General features: G+C 45.0%; 1 protein-coding gene across 1 annotated transcript in view; it reads right to left on the bottom strand.

Annotated features, from left to right (window-relative positions):
- Positions 1-509: 509 nt before the first annotated feature.
- The window catches only part of GMCL1 (germ cell-less 1, spermatogenesis associated), a 979,035-nt gene continuing 960,174 nt past the window's right edge, over positions 510-19,370 (bottom strand). The window contains exon 14 of the mRNA XM_069618907.1: positions 510-4,938. Coding sequence (XP_069475008.1) covers positions 4,810-4,938 — 129 coding nt within the window. The 3' untranslated portion in view covers positions 510-4,809. The remainder of the gene's footprint in view (positions 4,939-19,370) is intronic.

The following is a 19,370-nucleotide window of genomic DNA, read 5'->3' as shown; positions in this document are numbered from 1 at the left end:
CACCAGGGCTCAAGCCATCTGCGTTTCACCCATGGCAACTTATCTTGAGTCTATAGGCCTCCCATTCCTCATGGTTGGGAAAAGGTACTTGTGGAGCCTCCTCTGTCGTGGATTTCCTGGAGTGGGGACTCTCTTCTTCGAGGAATTCTAGATGTCCAATGGTACAGAGATCAAAGGCACTTCATAGACCTCCATAGTAGGCCTTTTAAACTGAAGCTTTGTGCTTCAGGTGACAATGTAACATTTTATAAATATTTAAGCAGCAAGCAGAAGCTAACAGCTCATGTAATAATAATCTCATGGTGACCCTTGAACTTGCAAGTTCTTTATAGTGATGGTATAGCTTTATCCCTATACATGTAAAATGCAGTGAAAATCTCCAAACGCTAAAACTACTGGCTTTGCCAATATTGGTTTACGTTTTTTATTCACTCTAAATGCTTTTGATCAAAAGGCTACTATTTCATCTATCTCAAAGCAATCTTTGAAAAGGAAAAACCTTCCACGCCTTTTTACGTGCATCATCTAGCAGCATTTATTTGTTGACCATAATGCTTATAAGAAGAAATACCAAATACAAATTAGGAGAGTTTATAAACAGTTTCTTACAAATAAAAATGTTTTCAACAAAACAAAAATAACAGGTCAGTCACAGCAGACATTTCTAAGAGGGCATCTAGTATAGGAATTGTCCATCCTTCAATTGAACATAAAAACAGAGAGCATGATATACAATGTTTAGGTGTTTAATATCACACTCCTGGCTGTGATCAGTGTATGGGTATAAAGCTCTGGACTCACTTTCCTCCAAGTACATTGTGTGATCCCCAAATGCGCCAACGTGTATGAAAAAAGCCATTGGCACAGCTGTGCTTATCAGATGCTTGATTTTGCGTAGAAATTACTGTGTGCGCTCCATGCCTACAGTCACCTAAGAATGAAGGTTGCTAATGGGTTCAAATAAAAGTAAGGGTAGTTAAATAAAAACAATAACAAAATGTACTTTTCTTACCAGAGTACACAACAGTCAGGGGAGAAATTGTTTAAAAAGTAGGAGGTTTAAACACTGTGTTCTGCTGAGAATTTATACAAAAGGCATGCCAGAGTACTTTGTTGGTTTTAGGGGGAATGGAGAATCTGTTCCCTCAAAACAGTATGGAAAGCCGCATTACCATCAGTGTACACAGACATGGACTGACATGTTAGGCAAATCGAGGTTTTCCCCACTAGGTGGTGTTTCTGAAAGCTAAGGTAGTCCGTCAAGTCCGTCACGAATTTGCCATTTCACTGTGCCCATATCCTAGCTGTGCGGTGGAGAATCTCTTGTTCAGACTCTCCAGAACATTTCATTCTCATACATCCGTTTCTTTCTGACCGTCCTACATCCGTAGGAACACTAAATAAAAAATGCTGAGTAACTTCTAAAATTTCCCAACCCTGCAGAAAAATGTCAAGAAAGTCTGGCCAGAGGGCAAGGGACCATCAAAAACACACAGAAGTGGGACGTAGTGCTCCAACTTGGACATAATCTCTCGAATGAAGAGCCTATCGTTTGCTCTTGTGGTGAAAACTTCTCTGGCTGCATGCTTCATAATAAGGCACTTTGGGGCATAGGTTCCAGAGTGCTGTCAAAGGGGAAAACAGGAAAAAGGAAGAAAGGCCACGGTAAAACAAAGCACCAACTTTGGACATAATTAGAGCTAATCAGAGAACTACTGGGCCACCTACTCTAAGGGAGAAGGAGCCCTAGTGGATCGCCTGGCTCTCTAGAAGGTGGGTATTGCACATCTATCTTGCAGAAGAACAAATGCAGCTAAGCAGCCAAAGAACAAGTGCAGATGGAGTGCAGAGATACATGAGAATCCCGGCATAAGACAACACCATTCCACCCAGTTGTGATCAGAATGAGATTATTGCTACAGGCCGAGGGAGAGAACATGGCAGAAGAGGAATCAGAGACAAACTGTGGCTTTTCTTTCACATAAGTAGCTCCACAGTCCTTGCTGCTAGGCTGGATGTTAAAGCGACCACCACTTCACAGTCTGTAGACCAAAACATACAGACAAGTATGGCACAAGTTAAGGAACACACTGACTCGGGTCACCACCTATAGATCAGAGCAATGGGATTGTGACTTGTTTGGTTTGGCACCTGTGGCAATCAGTCAACGGTATGCAGGCGGACCAAATGGGGAGAACGTTTGTTAGGCCCAGGCCTTAAAGGGTTAACAGTACTAGGGAAGAGGCATTGATGTCAGGCATGCGCCTGACTGCCCATGGCTGACCAGCCTTTCAGAATCATGGCGATGACTATTTGCACAGTCTACCAGAAGGCTGCTTTGCCTGTGACCCGAACTAAAAATAACATGCCACCATTTCCTTTACACACACATTCTAGGTAGTTACTGACACATTTCACACAAGGTCCGCTCTGATTATCAAACAACTATTTCACTATCAGTGGAAGCATATACATGTACAGTTGCTCATGAACAAAATGGACAACATAAAGCAAACCAAATATTCCAAAAACATATCTGACTGTGAATTTTACCTCAACTGTGACGTACCTATTGTAAGAGGTGGACACCTCAGCACTGGTCGGCAGTTTCCCTCCAATAACCTTATTAAGTATTTGGCAGGGCTCGGATTGTTTATATAAAAAAAAAATGAATGCATTGCTTTAAAGAACAATATTTTTGTTTTCTGCCCCTACTGTACACAGCAAGACAAAGTATGTTGGATTGGACATTCATCACATGGTTTGAGAGCATATCCAAAGACATTTGTTTGGAAACAAATTTATTTTTACAAAGAAAGTAACAATAAAAATGCACCAAAGTAAAAAGAAAAGTAGGGGAAAAAATGTCCTACTCTTCTGAAGGAAGGTTTGCTCCCACTGGTAGAGCGGGCAGCCTTGCAGAGAGAAGGGGGAGAAAATTAGTAGCAACTGCTGTGTTAAAAGATGTAGTTCACTTTTTCGGATGGCAAGTGGAATCTGGCGCTTCACTGATGCATTCCACCAACCACAGAACTAACCTGCTAATTAAGAACACTAGTGGAAATGGGTGTGAATCGCAGTGATTATGGTACAGGGATGTGCATGTTTCACAGTACTTCAGGACTCCTTAAGACCAGCTCCACAGGCTCCAGGAGAGCCACGAAAATGTTCACATTCACCAGGATAGGCTGAAGCCCAGTACATAATTGCTACAGTAATACAATTGTGTAGGTGGTGTGCCAGCAAGGACAAAAAAACAGATGCTTCTACAACACTGGAAGGGCCCAATGGAGCTTTAGATCTGCTGGGATTGCAAATGTAACAAAACAAGGCACTTGAAACACTGCTGTCACCTGATGAAGCTAGACCTCATCCCTTTTCAGTAGAGGTTTTGAAATTTTCAGGCACTGAAATCAAAGTTATATTTGCAGCATCAGACTCAAGGTCTGGAATGCATGATTCTTGGTGCCAGGTCTACACACCATCCTTTCCAGTACACCCAGTCATTGCCATCTAACCTTTTTGAAAAACTGGTAACATTCTGTGGGAAACAAGTTCCTGGACCCTACTACTGTTATTGATATAGAACATGTTCAAGATTTTGGGGTCCAGCGTGTTGTGGAGGACGTTCTACCTGTACAAACAAAATGTACAGAAACTAAAGTCATCCACCAAGCTCATTTGAGCTGCAAAGCGGGCATCCAATTTCTATGAAAGCAATCAAAAGAAACCACAAGAGAACTAATCAGTTTTATGAGCATATATGTTATCCTTGTTGCAGGTTGTGTAACTGAAACATTAACCCATAAACCTGCATCTGGAGTCCGTTGAATAAGGCATTCATGATAAGGCAACCCATCAGAACGCAAAGCAATTTGAGACAGTGCCCTTGCTGGAATACTGCTGCATTTGGATTTGCAAGCAGAGCAGGAATTATTACTGATCCTGAATCCTAAAAGTAATTGACAAGTTAACAAAATGTGATTCACTTACTGGTTAATGTTCTTAAAAGGGGTGTTATGCGGCATGGCTTACAGGCACAATGTGCGAGAAAAGGAAGACACAGAAGGATTTAAATTCCCAAGAAAGATTTGGAAGAGAGGGAATGGAGTGACTACAGCACGCCAATCAAAGAGCAGAATACTGTTCTTGAGGGATCATTGTGTAACCAATCACAGCACTAGGGGGGTAGGGGATTAGGCATCCTTGGAATATGGCACACATCATACTTATGGAACCAAATTTATCTCCCAGTGGGAGGAACAGTGTTTCACTTTGTACAAAGCAGGAGGCTACTTTAGGATTCTAGCTATACAAACTCTGGTTAGGAAGATCTTAACGAGTGGGGAAACACTTGGGAAGGATTCCAAAATCACCCACGAGCCTTGGATCCTGTAAACCTAAGCAGTACATGTTCAAGAACATGTGCACAAGACAGTGCAGGCTTTCACAAGCATGTTAGCCTGGTTACCAAGAATTTCCACGTCATGTAAAATGCAGCAACCAGAGAAGTAAAAAATAAAAAAAATAAAACACTAAATGTATTGCATCTCTCTTTTGAAAGACCTCCCCATATTTCCTGAATACGCAGGGAGCTATGGACTTGTATTAAACAAGTAAACTCTGGCGAAATATTTCTGGTTCACAGTGGCTTTACTTCAGTCTCTGATAGGATTTGGACGTATTCTGAGGAAATAACAGTCAGACGCTGAACATAAGGCCACATGGTTTCGGTTCGTTCCTCTACGTGCCCCAGCTGTCCTTCCGAGAGCACGCTTGGTGAAACAGTCCTTCCCTCAGAGGCCATTCTCAGCTTTCAGTGCTCTCAGACAGACCTTCACCCTCAGCTTTTTGCTCGGGGGACGTGTACAAGAAGTTACAGCAGATGTAGAGTGGGAAGATCAGCACCCGGCTGTCCAGGTTCATCACCATCTGCTCCTGTGAAATGGAAACAAACCAGGAGATGAGTGTTTGGCTAAACAATTTTGGACAATAAATCTGGCATGTCCACCCGATCATCAAACTTTACAGAGTAGAACTTAACAGCTCATATACTAATACACAGACAGGGATCACTGCTGACGTATGAACAACCAACGTTGGCATAGCTAGACAGCTGTTGGGCAAGAGTACATACTCAACAGTGTGCTGCCACCAACAGTACCACCTCATGTTTAGAAAAACGAATTTACTGCGCACTGTTCTTTCCTTTATGTTGTTTGCCACATTCTGTCATTTGGCCTTGACAAGAATGCACTTGAGAGTCGTCAAATATTGAAATTTTTACCTACCCAAAAGGCACATGGGTGAAGAGCTCACATCATCAAAAAGATGTGCTCTCGGTACTGTAACTAGGTCCCATGTTTCAGGCTGAGATGGGGACGGACGGACGGACGGACGCACGCACGCACGCGCACGCACGCACGCACGCACGCGCGCGCGCCATAAGGAGATAAAGGGACGGTCCCCTAGGACCTCCAACTCATCACAAGCCATGTAGGAAACTCCCTCTTGCTAGAACCTGAGGGACCCCAAGACAAGAGAAATGGGTACCTTATTTGATATGGCACCCTAGATTGGGAAAGGCAAAGTACCCAGGATCTGAAGCCTGTCCGAAGGAAGCCATCTGTTGGCCAGGAGGAAGAGGCACCATCATTTGGAGAAAGAGAAGCAAGTGCAACTCCGGGGTAACCCCTATCCCATGAGCTAGTCTCCTAAAACCTGTAACCATCATAAAAACAATGTACCATTTTTACTTCTGGTTGCCCCAGAACATTTAAGGGTGGGTCATCCCTTCACCCTAACCCACCCCAATTGTCCCATCACCCACTACCACCCCCCGCCCCCTCCACCTCCCAAGTGTAAAACAATATTGCAAGCCACTGTGTTTGTTTACCTAAACCACCTCCATCCCCAAACTCCAGATTTCAATGCCCGAAAAAGAGCTGGTTTCTGGAACTGGAAATGCACTGCACACTCACTACCAGGATTTACTTGTCACGTGCATCATGAATTAAGAAGGGAGGGCAAGGGGCCCGGACATTGGCATTGCCCAGGAGGAAGGTAGAGGTGAGTGGGAGCAATCAGGGAATAGTCGATTTGACGAGGAGGTTGAGACAGAATCTTAAGTCATCCTTTGGAAGAGACAACTGACCACTCAATGCTGGCAGTGACTGTAGCAGGAATGAATGCCAGTATCCCGGGGCTCACATCAGAAGCTCCCCATGCCTAGTGAAATCAGGCAAAGCCTTAGCCCAGCAGGAGGATGGGTCCACCTGGAAACTGAGATGGCAAGAGAAAAGTGTCAGCCAAGTTAAGAAAGAAGTGCAGGGGGCTCTTGAAACCCTGCAACTTGTGCGATTTTCATTCGACCACCACGAGGCGGGCCCAAAGAAAGTGATGGGCAGAGTACCGTTATCAAGCAAGATGGAATTGCCCTTATTTGATAACCCCTCCTTCATTTATACAGTACAAAACAATCCCATGGCTCTGTGCGCTGTAAGATAAACCCTTTAGACATCCTAATTTATGTCTTCAGTTACCCGTTAATCTACCAGCTGTACAGCGCACAGAGAATTCACCTCAGCAGGGCCTCTTAGAAAGCTCTTATACTCGAGATATACTTGAGATGCATTTACTCAACCAAGTATCAGCGACAATGTTACAGGTGTGGGAGGCAGGTTTCCTTGTGGACAGATGTCACAATGTATCAGCAGCATGGGACCTTGTGGCACAGGCCCTGGATTGAACTTCAGAAATCCTCCTTCGTAGAGTGCAGAGGTCTTAATATAGGACATTCTAGCAAAATTCGCTGGATATGGAATGGCACACACTAAAGGATGGGCCCGATGGCATCAGGATCCTGCAGTGGTATAACCAGACTTGAGGTCTGGGCACCGCAGAATCGGGTAGTGCTCATTCGTGGATTGGTGGCTGCTCTTCCTTTCTTTGAAGTCATTTTAATCTCCATTTAATTTTTTTTTTTAATACATTTTTATTGGCATTTCTTTAAACATAAACATCGGGACTCAACATTGTCCCATTTCGCCCCTCCTTCCGACCCCCCTCCCTCCCCACCGGTTATAATGTCTTAGCTATCACACTGCTTCCCATTCTGTTGCATCAATCTTATCCTGTGAACATATCCAGTATGCGAAGGTTATGTGGGCACCATTGCAGCATATAATCACTTTGTAGATATTCTAGAGCGTTGCCCCAGTCTGTAGTGAATCTCTGTCTGTCCCCTTGGAGGTTGTATGTGATTCTCTCCATTGCTACATAAGTCCATATCCTGTAAAGCCATTCTTGAGTGGTTGGGGGGAGTTTTTTGTTTCCATTTTTGTGCTACTGCTAGCCATGCTGCTATAAGGAATCCCATGAAGTTCCGCTTTTGTGTCTTTGTGAGTGACTTGTCTCGGGGGGCCTACAGGCCACACATCCATATTTCCTCTCCTAGGTTAGCAGCTCCCTTGAAGATTTTTTGCATTTGTGTTTTCACCTCCAACCAGAAATGTTGCAGTTCTTTGCAGTCCCACCATATGTGTCTCCAATTTCCTATAGTGTCGCATCCCCTCCAGCATTTCCCTTGTAGTGTCGGGAACATTTTGTGTAGTCTTTCCGGAGTGTAGTGCAATTGAATCATCACTTTTCTCCATGCTTCTCTCGTTTGTATCGCCAGTGTCCATTTTGGGATTATTAGCCAGATGTATGTCCAGTGTTCCCTCGTGATTTGTTTCCCTAGCGTTGTTTCACATTTTTTCATTTACGGCCATGTTATGTTTTCTACCTGGGCGTTCATGAATTTATAGAGGGTGGAGACACATTTTTTTTTTCTCCCGTTTGGGTCATCATGCATGTCTCGAATGGGGTCAGGGGCCTTGTCAATGCCTTGGTTATTCTTGGCGTTGTGAGCCAATGGTGGAGCTGCTCGTATTGGAATCTGTCTTTTCCGTGAGACCCACTAGTTCCTGACATTCTGCGAACGTTATGATCTGTTGGCCGACGTACATGTCTCCCACTTTTGTGCAATCAGCGTCTCGCCATTTCTGGAATGCTCCTTTTTCTGCACCAGGGGGGAAATCTGGGTTGTCGATAATTGGTATGAAGGGGGCGGGATCTATTGTAAGAATTTCTTTCTTAGTTGTTCTCTCCCATATTTACATGGTGGTACTCATGGCCTTGCTTATTTGATGTTTTGATCTTGCGACTGCTCTATCCTGCGCCTCCCACCATTTTTCTGATGTGTCTGTGATCCATTCGTTCAGGACCCACAGTTGTGCCGCCTCGTGATATTTCCTGAAATGGGGGAGCGCCATGCCTCCATCTGACCTTTGCGCTGTGAGCACCTGTTGTGACAGTCTTGGTGTTTTATTTTGCCATATATATTTTGTTACTATTTTGGTGAGTGTCTTAAAGGATGTTGTCGGTATACGTATGGGTAGCGCTTGGAAGTAATACAGCAATCTGGGTAAAATCGTCATCTTAATGACCGTAATTCTGCCCCACCAGGAGATTGCCAGCGGGTTCCATCTGTCCAGGTCTCTTTTTACATCTTGAGTTTTGTATAGTTCCCCATGTAGAGGTTTTTTATCGTGGCTGTCAATGTTACTCCAAGGTATCTCACCCCGTCTTCCGCCGTTTGTAGTTGCAGGTCTTTCGTTTTCTTGTATATCTCATCTTTGTCTCCTGCTAGGACCATTAACGACGATTTCTGCTTATTTATTTTTAGCCCTGATATTGTTCCGTAGTCGATCTATTGTATGAGGAGGGGGAGTGACTTGGTTGGTTCTGTTACGGTCATCATCATATCGTCTGCGTATGCCCCTGCCTTATGCGTGTCCCCTCCCATTTCTATGCTCTTTATGTCTGGGGCCGCTCTGATCTTTGCCAGGAGGGGTTCAAGGAAGACTGCGTACAGTAGGGGTGACAGAGGGCATCCCTGTTTTGTGCCCCTTCCTATTCTGATGGGGTTCGATAATTCCCCCATTGACTGCGATCCTAGCCGTTGGTGAATTGTAGTTGGCACGAACCATGTTTATAAATTCGTTTCCCACGCCCATTTTCTTTAGTGTCGCGAAAAGCATGATCCATTCTACCCGGTCGAATGCTTTTTCCGCATTTATCGATATTATTGCTGATGGGAGGTTTGTGATTCTGGCTTTCTCTATGAAGTGTACTATCCGTCTGATGTTGTCATGGGTTTTCCTGTTTGGGATGAATCCTGATTGTTCTTGGTGAATCAGTTTGGGGGGGAGAGGAGCGAGTCTGTTAGCGAGTACTTTAGTATAGAGTTTGGCATCAACGTTGATTAGAGCTATTGGGCGGTATGAGCTCGGGTTTTCTGGGTCCTTCCCCTTCTTGTGAAAGACTAGTATCTTTGCCTTGTTCATGGAGGCTGCGATATTGTTTGATTCTTTGAATGTGTTGAATAGTGTGGTTAAATTGGGTGTTAGTATTTCCGCATATGTTTTGTAGAAGGCAGCTGTGTAGCCGTCCGGTCCTGGAGATTTATTCTTGGGTAAGTCTTTGATGGCCTTTGCTACCTCCTCTGTCGTTATTGGTTCGTCTAGTGCTGCTTTTTCGTCTGCTGTTACTTTTGGTAGTGTTAACTCTTTCAGAAAGGCCGCCTGTTCCTTTTCATTCGGGTGCTGTGATGTGTACAGATTCTGGTAATAGTCTCTAAACATTTCTTTGATGTCTTTTGATTGCGTTTTCTTTGTTCCTTGTCCATCTTTTAGAGTTTGCACCGTTTGGTCTTGCTTTTTGCCTTTTAATTGTCTTGCTAAAAGTTTGTCTGCTTTATTCAATTTCATCGCGTACCAGTGTTTTGTATGCAGTAGTTGCTTTTCCGCTCTTTTGGTCCTGAGCAGGTCTATCTGACTCTGGACGTGTCGATGTGCCCTCTTTATTTTCCTGGAAGTGTTATTTGTCATTTCTTCTGTCATCTCTTCCAGTTTTTTTTCCAAGTCATTTTCCCATTTGTATGACAGCTTATCTTTTTGTACTGTCAGTGCTATTATTTGTCCCCTTATCATCACTTTAAAGGCTTCCAAGATGGTGCATAGGGAAACTTCCGGAGTGACGTTCTGCTCAAAGTACTCCACTATCTTTTCTCTGATTGTTTCTTTTGAAACTGGGTCTTGTAAGATTTCTCTGGGGAGCGTCCATCGCCATAGACCTGAGCGTTTCCGGAGTTTGGGAAGTGTGATCCATAGCGGGGCATGGTCTGATAGCGATATTTGGCCCTTTTCTATGTCCTGAATCTCTCCTACTAGACCTCCTGTGGGCCATATATAGTCGATCCTGGAGCTTGAGTTGTGAATGATATGTGTACCCTTATGTTGTTCCTCTCCGAGTCTCCACGACACGTCTTCTAGTGCCATGTTCTTCATTGTCTGTTTTAGCGCAGGTGAAGGAGTCCCCTGTTGGGTATTTTTTGGATTTGAGCGGTCTTCCGCCTGGTTCCATGCTAGGTTGAAGTCTCCTGTTAGAATCACTTCTCCTTCCGCAAAGTTTTCTAATTTGTTGATCATTTCTTTGATAAATCCCTCCTGGCCCGTATTTGGAGCGTAAATGGTTGCTAGGGTTATTTGGCGATTATCTATCTGGGCGACCATTTTTGTCTGCCATTGAAGCTTCAATTTGTACATTAATGTGGTTAGCGAATGCAATCAGTATTCCTTTTTTTTTTCGTCATTGGATTGGAGAATTTGGTTTTAGCCTCTTATTCGGATTAGGCCTTTCTTCTTTTTCTGTATGTATGTTTCTAGGAACATTATTATATAAAACTTCTCTCTGTGTAGGAAGTGTTCCGTTTTTTTTCCTTTTCACTGGGGTGTTCAGCCCTCTGATGTTGTACATTAAAATTTTTAGCCCCATTCTTTCTTTTGAATTTGGCGTTTCTTTTGGGATTCGTCTAGTGGGTCACTGTGGTATGCTTTAGTTCCAGTGGTTGACTCTTTTCCCCTCCGAACTTTCCCCTCAACTCCCCCCCCCCCATCCCTCCTCCACCCTAACTTTGTCCCTGAGGAGGGCGCTGGGCCCTATGGTTGCTCGGGCGTACTGCCTTCGCTCCATGCCCTCTAACATCTCAGGGTTAACAGTTCGCAGGTGGTCCTAAACCCTGCTTTTGTTGCAGATTCCAAGGCCGTCCCATGGCTCTGCCGCAACCTTCGTGTAGGCACCTGCCCTTTCTGGATTGTCCTTGCCTTTGTTGCTCCTCCCTCCGTCTATTTGTGCGTGTGTTTCGTTTCCGATGTTGCTTAGTTTTTCTCTACTTTGCGGGATTGGAGTCTTGTTCTTAATTTCTCTGTTTGCCATCCCCTCGGTTCTCTCCTTTGTCTTCGGGTTTCTCTAGCATTTGGGGCTCCGACTCTTGTTCCTGGCACCTCAGGATCTTGAGGCCTTCCTCGCATGTTGTGATGCGGTATTGACGGTCTTCCCATGTGAAGACGACGCCAAAAGGGAATGTCCATTTATAGTGTATTTGTTTTTCCGTTAGGATTTTGGTTACCTGGCTCATTTCTCTTCTCTTTCTGAGCGTGGATTGTGCTAGGTCTTGGAACAACAGTATATCTTTGCCGTTCATTCTTATTTGCTCTATTGTCCTGGCCTTCCTGAGGATTTGTTTCTTGTGTGTATTGTGTCATGGCCACTAGTACGTCTCTTGGGCGGGTTCTCTGTGTATTCTGTCTATGTGAATTTCTTCTCCGGTGCCGTCCGTTAGTACGTCTTGGAATACTTGTTGTACTGCTGTGCGAAGGTCTTTATCCTCTACCGTTTCCGGCATATTTTTAATTCTTATGTTTGATCTCCTGGATCTATTTTCCAAATCTTCGCATTGGGATTCTAGTTCCATTGCCAGTCGTGCTAGACGGTCTTGTGCTTCTGCATGTTGGAGGGCTTCCTCATCCATATTCTGGACCGTCATTTCCAGTGTGTCTGTTCTCTCCTCTAGGTTTTCTATGTTGTTCTTCAGTTCGTGGACTGCTTTTTTCAATTCCCCCTTCATGTTTTCAAACTGCGCCTGTGTGGATGATATAAATTGGTCCTGAAATTCCTTGAACCAGGTTTTCATATCGTCTCTCGAGGCCATTTCTATATCTTCTTTCCGTTTTGATGGTTCTCCCCCCTTGCTTTTCTGTTTGTCAGTTTGCTTGATTGCTGAGTGTCCTATTCCCCAGATTTGGGTCGGATCTTGATCCCGTTTGGTTCCGCTTTTATTTGCTGAAGATGCCTGTAACCCAAGCCTTGTCCTGGCTTTTGACATGTGTGCGTTTCTTTATGGGCAGGCTCCTTTATCGTTGTTTATTCACTTTAGGCCTTCGGATCCGTGTGTGTACTTGTGGAACTCAGTCTGTCTTCGAGACTTGATTGAGCCCTGCCACGTAATGTCTGTTGGAGTTATTAGTGTCCCGTTTCTCGGGCCCCTCGTGTTAATGCTTCTCCTGTTTCGTCGCTCTTTAATGGGGGTCAGTTGTATTTCAAAGGAGTCTTCTTTAATGTGTCCTCTGGTTCCCCCTTATCGGTCTCTTCTGAGGGTTTTTATTTCCCCCTTGCCTTGTCTGCTCTTATTCCTCAGCGGTTAGTTCTTTCACTGTGGTCCCCCTTATCTGGGGGTCTGTCCCTTGTGAGACTGTTATGACTTCCCCCTAGCCAGTTGTGGGGTACTTCTCGCTGTGTCTTTGTGGGTTGAGGGTGTCTCGGAGGGGGGACCCCGTGTCTCTGGGTTGCTTTGTGGCCCGCGTCTAATAGTCTCAAGGGGGGGCTAGGAGGGTGTTGGGGGCATGAGGCCCTCTCCCCTGTATCTGGCCTGCGATTGCTAAAGGTAAGCTGGGTTAAATATTTGGGTCCTCTTATTTATTCCGGGTAGAGTTTGCTTTTCTGATCTCCCCTTCCCCTGGAGTCCTGTGTTGTTTTCCCCCGTGTAGGCGTCCGGGGACGTGTTGCTGCTGACTGTGTGGGGGGCAGCACCCTCCCCCGCTGGTCCCGGGATCTCTCCCCCGCCTTGTACCTGCGCTCCGTTGTTTCGGCAGCTCTGCTGGGTTCTTCAATCTTCTTCCCTCCGTTCGCTTCTGCCTCCTTCCTTTCTGGACTCCGACCGGAGCTGGTAGGGTACGCGTCTTCTTACGCCGGGCCGGCACCTTCTCTTCTCCGGGCCTCACCCTCGTCTGCTTCCTCTCCGCTGGATCTGCGCTTAGCTCCAGTCCAGCCTCCTCCTCTTTCCGCTCGTTCTGCCGGGATGGTGCCTTTCTTCAGGCCGCTCTTCTCACCGTTGGGGTTCGCGCTGGTGGTGTGCCCACTGCTCTCTGTCGGGCTCCGCTTCTTGCGCCCCGGTCTTCAATCTGCACCTGACGGTTCACTGCTTCTGGCTGTTAGCAGGGCCGGGGGACACCTCCAGCGACGCTGCTCTTCTCCGGGCTACCTCGCTGGAGGGCGGGTTGTTCTGGGCCGGACCGGGGGATCCAATCCGTCCTCTCCTGGCAGGCTCGTTCGGCGGGCTCATCTCCTCCCTGTTTTCACCTTCTGTCGTGTGGTGGAGGGTCGGTAATCTTCGGAGGGCACGGTGTATGCTTCGCTGTAATCTTTATTGTTGCAGCCCGAGCTGGCGGGACGGAGCAACGCTCACGCACGTCTACCCGGCTCGGCCGCCATCTTGAAATCCTCCATTTAATTTTATTTAATTGTTTATTTATAACACGCCTAATACCATACCCGAGTTTGGTTTCTAAGCACAGATCTGGGATTCTTCGAACCTCTGTTGCTCTGCGTGGTCTTGCTTCCAAGACCAGCACGTTGCCCCTTTATTTAAATAATAGAGCGTGTTCTCAAAAATGCTGTACAAACAATATGGTACTATCTTTATGCATCTGATGAACAAGTTGAGAAAATTAATTACAAAACACCCATTCGAGGAAGAAAGGTGTTCTTTAAGAAAGGAGCAGATAATAGATAAAGAAGAATTTAACTTTTTGGAGCTGATAGTACAAATGACCGGAAACAATATTGGGCACAGGGAGGACAAAGGTCAGCAAGAGGAACGAATGAAGGGAACACAAATGAGAGTATAGAGAAATTAGAAGAAAGATCTGGAGGGGCTACGCCATGGCTGCACACACTGCAAAGAAAAGAAAGTGAACAAAAATGCAGAGATGAAATGGAAGGCGGCAGAGGCCAAGTTATAGATGACGGCAAAGATAAATAAAGGCCAAATAGAGAAGTTACAGATAGAATGAAGGGGCGTGAGGGCATAGGAATTCAGCTTAGAAATTACAAGAAAGATTAAAAGAAGAGTACATATTAAAGCGATGTGAAAATAGTAAAAGATCAAGCACAGGTCCTTGGGGGACTCCATAACAGAGAGGATGTGAGGAAGAACACTTACCGGACCAGGAAACAGAGCAGGTATAGTCGGAGAGCCAAAAAGAAAACCAGTCAGGACAAGTGCCACAAAGGAAGAATAGACATGAAAGTCGAGTTGCCTACCATGTCAAAAGCAGCAGAAAGATTATACTAACAACGAGGATTGCTTGGAATGCCGGGCAGGAAAAAGAATTAGTTTATTTATTCATTTATATTGCGCTGAAGCCCGCAGGCATCAGGACAAATACATTTAGACGAGGAACAACATACGAATTAAACGAGACAGACTGGCGCTTAGTCTACTTAGTCAACCTTGATGGATCTACTATGTCTATCTATGTCTATCTAAAGATGGTGGTCTTCAGAGCCTTCCGAGAAGCCATGTAATTTCTCACTAGTCTCACTACAGTCAGCAGTCTATTCGATGCTTGGGATGCTTTTACCGGAAAGGATTTACCTTACTTTTACTTTTTACTTTTATAAATTTATATTGCGCGTGCTATGGACCCGTAGGCTTAAGGGCGCAACGAGACACCACAAAAAAAAAGAAAAAAGCTCCTCAAGCATGGACAGATTAGAGAGGAGTAGTAGAGCAGAGGTAGATCACCTTAGGCAAACAGAAATGTTTTCAATTTTCTTTTGAAGACATCAGTTGAATCAATGCCCCAGAGGAAGGTTATTCCAAGCCCTAGGAGCCCTAGGAGCAGGAAAGTAAAAGGCTTCCTTTGAAGCCTTCGCAGTCCTACACCTGGGGATCATCAGAAGATCCTGATTGCTGGATCAAGCGATCTTCCATGTGCTTTGTTAGATAAGAGAACCTGTAAGTAAGCAGGCATTCTTCCCTGCCTACATTTCTTGGTTATTACCAATAGTCGGAACCAGATTCTTGACTCAACCGGGAGCCAGTTAAGAGCTTGTCTTTCCGCTGATACTTGGGTCTCTTCGAGCGAGACTCAAACACTCTTACTGCTCTGTTCTGGGTAACCTGCAGACTATTGCAAATAGATGTATTAATACCCAGGAGCAGGATGGAGTAGTAGGCAATTTTAGCTCCCACAATCGCTCTCGCCATTGTCTCTGCATTTGCCTGAGACATAAGGTGTTTAAGGTGGGACAGCAGTTTGATGTAATAGACACAATCCGATACCAAATTCCCCACATGAGACTTCATACTGAGATGCTGGTCAAAGGTGACCCAGCGTCTTAACTTTCTTAAGAGGGATTATTTTAGTGGCTCCTATATGAAAACATTCATATGCTGGTCCCAATTTCTTTATCATGTAGGGCGAACAATCAACAGCTCAGTTTTTTCCTTATTCAATGCGAGTTTATTGTGGACCATCCAGGTCTCGATCAAGGCATAGATCTTGTGAATCTGTGCATCATCTATGACATGATTTCCGGAGAGGGGGATGACACACTGCATATCGTCGGCATAGTTTGTAAATATCACCCCCTCATGTGCCAACATGGTAAATAGAGGAGCTGTGAAGATATTGTATAAAGAAGGTGAGGTACAAGAGTCCTGTCGTACCACAAAACTTTAATGGGTATAGCTTCTGCTTCCTTAAAGAATACTCTGCTTTCCTGGTTGCAGAGAAAGGATGAAATCCATTGGGCTGCTACTGGTGAGAAATGTGCGACCTCTCCCAACCTGGTGACCATGATAGAGTGGTCCACCAGGTCAAAGGCTGCCAACAAATCCAACAACATCAGCATGGAAGCATCATTTTTATCCATGCGATCCAGAAGCCTAAATGTTTATTCCAGCAAAGCTGTCTCTGTTCCAATTCCTGCCCTGAAACCCGATTGATGGTCATTCAGAATATGGAATGTTTTCATATGCTCAGCAATTTGCCTATATGCCACCTGGTCCAAAATGTTTAAAAGGAATGGTGTATTTGTGATCGGCCTGAAATTGTTTGCGAGATCAGCTGGTAGTCCTGGCTTTTTGAGGAGAAGTGTAACCTATGCACTTTTCAGGTCCTGGTGAACAACCCCCTCAGCGAAGGAAAGATTAACAAACTTGTAGATTAACTGCAAGCAAAAGAGGAGGGCAGTTTTTATAATAATAATGACTCGCACAAGAGTCATTTTTGCATTTAGTAGCCTTCATGTGTTCAATGATAGAAGCCAATTCTAATGTGGAGATGGCAGTGAAACAAATTTCCCAGCCAGTTTGAGAATTTAAATGCTGTGCAAGAAATCTGATCACTAGATTCAGTTCTCAACGATCAGCCTGGTATATAAGGGGAAATTAGATCTTTCAGGTAGGCAGGAGCCTGCCCATGGAGACATTGGTGGACTATGGTCATGGCCTTGAAAGTGATCCATTCTTTAACTGTCAACCAATGCAGGGCTCTTCTGTCTGAGGTTATATGCTCCCTTCTGGTTTTCCTCTTGACAATTCTCACTGCACTATTCTGAATGATCTGACATCTTGCAATGCAACCCTTATTTGCTCCTAACATCAGTGCATTTCCGTAATCCAGCTTAGATCGAATAATAGCTCTGACAATGGTAGCACTATTCTTTTCATTCACAAATGGTCTGATGTGACTGAGCAGATGCAGATAGTATTGGCAGCTTTTGTTGACATTGCTCACATGCGACCCTGCATTTAGTGAGGCTTCCAAGATGAAGTCTTTGGGCCTCATCACGACTTGGGCGGTATTAGCCCTACCGCCAAACTCCCCGGCGCTAATAGTGCCGGATCACGAGTTTGGCGGTAAAGTAAATCCCCATTCCCCATTGAGCCCATTCGGGAATGCCCCATTCCCCATTGGGCTCAATGGGGAAAATTCGCGCTCTTACCGGCGGCGGATTTCCCGCCAGCGGTAATAGCGCAAATTTTCGGCGGATTTCCCCCCAGCTCAGAGCTGGGGCGAAATCCGCCGAAGTCCTGATTTGGCGGACCCCTAAATCCGGCGGTAATAGCGCTACCGCCGGATTTAAGGGTTACCGCCAAAGTTGTGATGAGGCCCTTTTTCTTTTATTGGACCTGGATGGTGGAGTTCTTGATTTGGAAGGTCACATTTGTGCCAAAGATCAATATCTCTGTTTTATTTCCATTCAAACACATTCAGCTGGATGTCATCCAGGCCTGTATGCTGTTATAGACTGACTCAAGGTTGCATGCATCTAGCTTGTAATTACCACTCAGTTCTATCACCAGCTGTTTATAATCAGCGTAATTTGTGAAGAACACTGATGTCCTTGAGAACAGCGCAAAGTAATCTAAAGTAAAGACTGAAACGCAGAGGGGACAGACTAGGCCCCTGGGGAACTCCACAATTAATGGACGCCAGGAAAAAAAAAGCATCACCCCAATGAATTTTCGATCTTTGATTGGCAAGAAAAGAAAATACTCATTTAATTGGACCTTGTTGAGCAACCGCCCGTGTGCTTCAGAGAACAGAGTTGTTGTTCATGGTCTAACAAATCAAGGCAGCGGACAACTCTAGTAGACCCAACATACCTGCCATGCCCTTGTCCATAATGCAGAGCATATGGGTTGGCAGATCGACCATGGCTGTTTCATTACCATGAGCCGGCATATAGCCTGATTGCTGCCTATGCAAGAAGCGATTTGCTTCAACGAAGGCTTGCAACTGCAACATGGCAGCTTTATCTAGGATCTTCAATAAAAAGTTGCAGTTAGTGATTGGTCGTAAATTACTAGGATCCCTGTGGTCCAAACCAGGCTTTTTGTTACTAACGAAGTTACTGTGACTGTTTTGATAGATTCTGGTAGGCAACTATCGCGAAATGATGCATTTACCAGGAGTGTAAAGAAAGGTACCCATTGGGGGGTCATTACGACCCAGGCGGTAACCATGGCGCTAGTAGCGCCATGGTTGCCACCGGTATTTTACCGATTGTGCCATGGTGAATGGCAGAATTACCGCCCCATTCCAAGGTTGGCGGGCGGTAATTCCCCATTCACCATTGGCCCTTCCCCATTCCCATTTTTGCCCCCATAGGGCTCAATGGAAATGGGGAAGGCGGTAGTTATGGTACCGCAAATTGCGGTACCGTAAATACCTCCAAGGTCCCTTTGCGGGTCCAATCCTTAACGGCTGGTAAAAACCAGCCGTTAAGGTAAGGACCCGCGAAGGGACCTCGTAATTAGGCGATAAGGGGTTAACGGCGCCGCCACCTTTTACAGCGCCGTTAACCCCTTACCGCCTGGGTCGTAATGAGGCCCATTGTCTCATCAGTACTCCAGATAGGATTTTGGAGTGACAGTATTATACTCCCGATTTTGATAGAGAGTAAATCCAATTTCAAGAGAGTAAAAATGATTTTCCTCCTTCGCAAGAGAGTAAAAAGTGTCTGACAACTATCCAATTTGTGCGTAAAATTAAAATATTGTTTGAAAACCTAGGTGACAAAACAGCTGTATTTCAAAGTGGTTTTAAACAATGCATTGCACCTGTGGAAAACATTTTCCCCACACAAGAACATTGTAGATGCATTCTACCCAGCTTCATCTTCATGATACCTGGGCACAAACTCTGTTAAGAGTTACTACAGATGCTAGCTAGTTACATCGGGTGATTCATAAATCAAGTCCTTCACTACTTCTCTGCCTCTCGGGCCCACTGTTGCTGCCTGGCACTACCTGCTTGACAGCCACTCCATGTTTTTGCTCCATCTCTCCTTCCCTTTTCTACTTTGTTTCCCCTGTCTCTCACTTTGATGCTCTGCCTATCACCCCTTAAGTGTTGAGATGCCACATTTTGCGGTCTGTTTCACTGTCAATCTGCCTCTCCCATTTCTGCATTCTGTTGTTGCTTTTTCCCTCCTATATATCACTGTATCAGTTGATTTAACTCCTCCTCTTCCTCTCTCATGTAATTACTCTGGCTATATCTGTTTTTTTTCTTCATTGTCCTTGTTGTGGTTGCTACTCCTTTTGATTATCTTTCTTGCACAGTCTCTGCTGTTATTGGCCTGCCCTTCTCTAGTCTTGCTTTTCTATTTCCATCTCTCCCCACCTGTTGTTG

The sequence above is a fragment of the Ambystoma mexicanum genome, chromosome 10, assembly GCF_040938575.1.
Source record: "Ambystoma mexicanum isolate Mex_15411 chromosome 10, UKY_AmexF1_1, whole genome shotgun sequence".
Taxonomy (NCBI): Eukaryota; Metazoa; Chordata; class Amphibia; order Caudata; family Ambystomatidae; genus Ambystoma; species Ambystoma mexicanum.
This window is presented reverse-complemented; position numbering and strand designations above follow the sequence as displayed.